This window comes from Gavialis gangeticus, unplaced genomic scaffold (assembly GCF_001723915.1).
Source record: "Gavialis gangeticus isolate Ggan-Ray unplaced genomic scaffold, GavGan_comp1, whole genome shotgun sequence".
Taxonomy (NCBI): Eukaryota; Metazoa; Chordata; order Crocodylia; family Gavialidae; genus Gavialis; species Gavialis gangeticus.
In genome coordinates, this window is record NW_017729009.1 from 9,316,957 (window position 1) to 9,322,123 (window position 5,167).

At 65.6% G+C, this 5,167-nt stretch overlaps 1 protein-coding gene across 1 annotated transcript in view; it reads left to right on the top strand.

Moving 5' to 3' along the window:
• Positions 1-2,413: 2,413 nt before the first annotated feature.
• LOC109292347 (inter-alpha-trypsin inhibitor-like) overlaps positions 2,414-5,167 on the top strand; it is a 9,895-nt gene continuing 7,141 nt past the window's right edge. Inside the window, exon 1 of the mRNA XM_019509741.1 lies at positions 2,414-2,440. Within this exon, the coding sequence (XP_019365286.1) occupies positions 2,414-2,440 (27 nt within the window). The remainder of the gene's footprint in view (positions 2,441-5,167) is intronic.

Consider the following 5,167-nt stretch of genomic DNA (forward strand, 5'->3'; position numbering starts at 1 on the left):
CCATGCATGGGTGGAGGCTGCCAGGGACGCCTTCCCCCTGGAGCAGAGATGACCCTGGGGGCAATGGGGGCTCTGGCCCCGGGCCTGGGAGAGGGGACCTGTGTGTGGGGCAGGGGCACGAGGCAGGGCAGGTTCGTGCAGTGCTGGTGGTTTATCCAGAGAGGAGGGAGCAAAGCGCAGAGCCTGAGCCCAGCCTGGGCAAAGGATACCCCACACGTGGGGCAGAGCCTGGGGGAGCTGGGCTGGAAGCAGGAATGGGGGGCAGGGTGATGGTGGAAGGTCTCTTTGTCCCGCAGCAGAGCCTGGACACTCGGGCTTCGGGGTCGGCATCACAACAGGCAGGAGGTTGCAGTGCTGTCGAATGCAGGCTCCAGGCTAGGGGTGAGATGCAAACCTAATCCCTGCAGAGGGGAGGTGGCTCAGGGGTTTCCAGGGCTCAGTAGCCCCCTCAATCACTGCCCCACCAGGTGCCCTCATGCCCCTTTTGCCCATGGCTGCAATGCGAGGGCCTCATTCCTCAGGGCAGGAGCAACACTAGTCGCCTGGGGGCATCCCAGCCCGGGGCAGCCCAAGATCGCTGCCAGAGGCAGAGCAGCTGGGCCAGGCACAGGGCCCCCCAGCCTGTGTCCCCCATCTCCAGCCTCTGTCCTGGGCCAGGCCAGGGGCTGCTGGGCTCCAGCATCGCTCCAGGCGTCTCTCACACGGGCCCTGGCTCTTCACCATTCAGCTCCTTCCTCCTGCCCGCAGGGAGTCCCATGCGCCTTGCCGCCCGGACGTGACTGCGCCGGGGCAGGACCCGGGGCTCCCCTGCAGCCCTGTAGCGCAGAGCTGCCCCTCGCCTCTAAAGGGCAGCATGCATTCATTGCCACAGCCGTTGCTGCAGCACTTTGCTGCTCCATGGCACTCATAGTCAGTGAGAGACTGCGGGACCTGAACCTATTCAGCCTCCACAAGAGAAGGCTGAGGGGGGACCTGGTGACTGTCTATAGACTCACTAGGGGGGACCAGAAGGGTTTGGGGGAGACGCTGTTTCCCCTAGCGCCCGCTGGCATAACAAGGAGTAATGGGCACAAGTTGATGGAGAGGAGGTATAGATTGGACATCCGCAAAAACTACTTCACGGTTAGGGCGGCTAGGAGCTGGAACCAACTTCCAAGGGAAGTGGTGCTGGCCCCTACCCTGGGGGTCTTTAAGAAGAGGCTGGATGCCTACCTGGCTGGACTCGTTTGAGTCCCATTTCTCTTTTTGGGGTTTTTTGTTGTTCTCCCGCCCTGGCGGGGGGTCAGGCTGGAAGATCTACTAGGTCCCTTCCGACCCTTAATCTATGAATCTATAGTCAGTGTTGCATCCGTGAAGGCACTTGCCTGGGACGAACGGTGATAATGGGGGGCAGCGTCCGGGCTTCCCTGGAACAGGACACGTGTCTCTGAGCCCCTGGTGACTCCAGCACTGCCCTAGCTCAGGGGGTCAAGCTGCGGCGTGGAGGCCACAAGTGGCACCGACGGCTCCTGTGCACGGTGTGGGGCAGAGGGGAGTGGGGACCACAGGGCAATGTCCCGGCTCCTCTAGAGCAGGACGTCAGTAGCACTGAGATGCCCGGGGTGGGGCTGGGGGCTGCGCACTGAGCCCTGCCCATCTGAATGGCTGGGTGCAGACCTCAGGGCATCCAAATCCATCCCCTCCTCCTCTCTGTGCCCAGAGCTTTGCCAGCCCAGAGACCCCTGGGTGGCTCCCATGGGCAGTGGGACGGGGGCAGCTCTGCGCATCAGTCCCGTGCTGGGCACGGGCAGCTGGGGGCTCCAGGGAGCAGAGCGAGCCCTGGACAGACCTGATGTACAGGACCGAGGGCTGCGCCATGGGCTGTGCTGGGGTACTGGGGTCTCCGCTTTTTGAAGATGGGAACCATGTTGGCCTCTTCCAGTCCTGTGGCACCACACCAGAGCACCAAGAGTGCTCGTACAGCCGTGCCAGGGGTCCCGCAATGACCGCAGCCAATTCCCTCAGCACTCGGGGGTGGAGATCGTCCGGACCAGCTGACTTGAATACAGCCAGTCCCTCCAGACGTCCCCTGACTAGATCCTCCCTGACCCTGGGCCTAGGTGGACGAGGAGCCCTGCCAGCAGGATGAGGTGGCCCGACTTCACGGTGCTGCCATGATGCAATGCCGAGCACCAGGCCGGTCGGGCTATTTACTGTCCCACCTGCCCAGGGGGGCCTTGCACAACGCCCCAGCGCGGCTCCTGCCCTTCTATAGGCAACAAGGAAACTGCAGTTCCTGAGGCAGAGGTGGAAGTGCCTGTGCCCCAGCGATGCTGACATTGCTGCACCCTCAAGACAGGCTGCAGAGCACCATCCTGCTCCCGCACGTCCGTAGGGCACAAAGCAGGGCACGTTCCTGCTGGGCATCCACGAGATGCCCACCACCATCCACAAGCAGCAGGTGCCGGCCCAGGGGACGGACAGCTTGGTCTGCACCTCGTCCCTGCCAGGGTGCTCTCTGCCAGCGAGCGGGGAGGTCCTGGCAGCAGGAGGCCGTCAGACTGCATGGAGCCGCGGTGCCCTGCACTGGCCCGGCCTCGTTGCACCGTCCCGCCAGCCTGCAGGGGAGGGCGCAGGGCGAGGCTCCAGCTGGGCATCTGCCCTGCCCCGCGCCGTAACTCGTGGCCAGAGCAGGGATCACAAGGCTCTCTGCGCTCCAGCAGCATGTCGGCCCAGGACAAAGGTGGCCTCGCAGAGCCGTGCTGGGGCATCGCTCCTGATCATGGCCAGTCCTGGTGGGGCCTGCGGGAGCCTTGTGCCAGGGGGCAGCATTTGGCTTTGGGCTCCTGAGCTGCACCGGGCTGGTCTGTGGGGCTGCCTGGCAGGGACGCAAGCGCCCTCCTGGACCCTGGTGCCGCCCAGGGAGCAGCACGGTCCCATCAGCCGGGGTCCCAGCGCAGCTCCGACACCAGGACGTCCCGGGGAGCTGGTCCTGCGGTGCAGAAAGCCCCGGCAGCTTCAGGCCGGGCTGTGGGTGGGGAGGCTGATACCGAGGGGCACCGAGCCCCAGGGTGCCTCTTGGGTGCTCTGGGCTCTCCATGCTGCTGTCGGGAGCTAAGCCTGGCCCTGGGATCCACGTGGACCTGGCTGCCTGTGGCCTCACTGCCCGTGGCTCATGGCTGGACCAGGGTGACTGCCTGCAGCTCAGTCCCTCTTGGCCCCCAAACCCTGTGACTCCCGGTTGTGGGCTGGACCTGCCTGCTCCTGCCCTGGGCTGGGAGCCTCTGGGTTCAAGCCCTGACCGGCTGCATCCCGGGTCTGTGCCACGGGGTCCCCTGGCTGCACAGCTGGCCTGGCTAGCGGTGCGCGCCCAGCAGCAGCCCCGGGCGGCGGGGAGGTCAGGGCTGCCTCCAGCCCCCTCCTCGCCGCCCCTCTCTGCTCTGGGCTGCAGGAGTCCGCTGGCTCCCCCAGACCGTGGCCCCTGCGTCCCCCTGGGCTCCTGCAGCACCGCCCCCCCACATGCGAGGTGCTCATCTGTGGGGGCAATGGGAACCGGTCCCCCAGTGAGGATGGGCCTTGGGGCCTGTGGGCAGCGTGGCGGGGAGAGGGCCTGGGCTGCCATGGCTGGGACATACCAGGGCCCCCCTCTCCGGTGGCTCCAGCTCCATCCTGCCTGCAAACCCCCCCCCATGTGGGGACTTGTGACTGGCACGAACACCTGGCCATGGCACAGGGACCTTCACCACTGGCTTCACTTGCCCCTGGGCCAGGAGCCCCCCAGCCCGTCCTGAGACCGTTGGTGGTTTCCTGACGGGGCAACTGGCCCCTTTGCCGCGGGGCGCGGGGACCTGACACAAGAGGTGATGGGGAAAGCGCCCGGTGTTGCAGGCAGCTCCTGGTTCCCTCCATCTCGCCCTGCTCATGCTGGGGGCTTTGCCTTGCCCTGAGCCTGGCTGAATTCAGCCCTGGGCACCTGGCAGAGCCCGCCCTGCCCCTGGGGCACATGGAAGAGGGGTGTGGAACAGGCACTTGCCACTGCCCAGGGCCGGGGGTGTCCGAGGCAGGAGCAGGGTATTGGGCGGGGAGAGACGGGGAGCTTGAGGGACCTGCCGCTGGCCTGCCACAGGCACTCTTGCAGCAGGGAGATGCAGTGCTGCCCCAGGCCATCATGCGCTAGGGTCCTCTGCCTCGTCTGCTCCGTCCCATCCCTTTGCGGTCATCGCCTGCCTCCCCAGTGTGTTCACAGCCGAGACCAGCCCTCCAGGGCCTCGAGCCAGGGTCGCCCCCAGCCACTGGCCCCCGCGCTTGTTCTGCCGGTCTGAGCTCAGTGCCCCAGGCCTGTGGCCTGCTCCTGTGTGACGGCCGGGGCCAGGAGCGATGGCTCTCCCTGGTAGCAGGGATGGGGAGCCCTTCCTGCTGCAGACTTGTGCCTTTGCCCCCTCACCCTCCAGCTCTGCTGTGTCCCCCGTGATGTCCCTGTTCTGGAGCGGTGGCTGCTCCACCTCCGTGGAACACTCTGGGCACGTCTACACATGCAATTAATGCTCACAAATAAAATCCAGGGATTATTGCTCCAGTGTTTTTTGCTCCTGGGCGTGCCATTTGAACATGTACCCAGGAGCAAAAAACTCTGTGGCAATAAGCTCTGGAGTTTATTCACGCGCAGCACATGGGGCCGGGTCGCAGCAACCCCGTTAGCAGTAGCCCAGGCCTGCTCCAACCCCTCAGTGCCAGGCGGGCCGGCGGCAGCCCCCGCACTGTGGTGCCCTCGTGCCCCAGGCGCACCAAGAGTCTCCGGAGCAGGGCAGGACTTGTGTTTACACACACAGGTCTGCTGAGCAGGTTATGAGCTTTGTGCGTGCTAGTAGGGCCACACGGGTAGACGCGGAGACGTTTACTGCGGAGATAACCAGGCAGCTCTGCAGCAAGCGTCTCGTGTAGACCGGCGCTGCCAGGGCTGGGCACAGCCTGGGGAAGGGATCTAGGTGCTGCCTGGGACAAGCCCTGCGGGTCGGGGCAGAGCAGGGAGCACGTGCGCCCCGCGTGCCGGCCGTTAATGGCCCGGCCCCGTTGCGCAGAGGCCCAGGGCTGTTTCCCAACCTTCCCGGTGCCCCGGGTGTGGGGGGAGGGGGGTGCTGAGCTGGGGCGTTGTGCAAGGTCCCCCCACTCCCGGGCTGGATGACGGTAT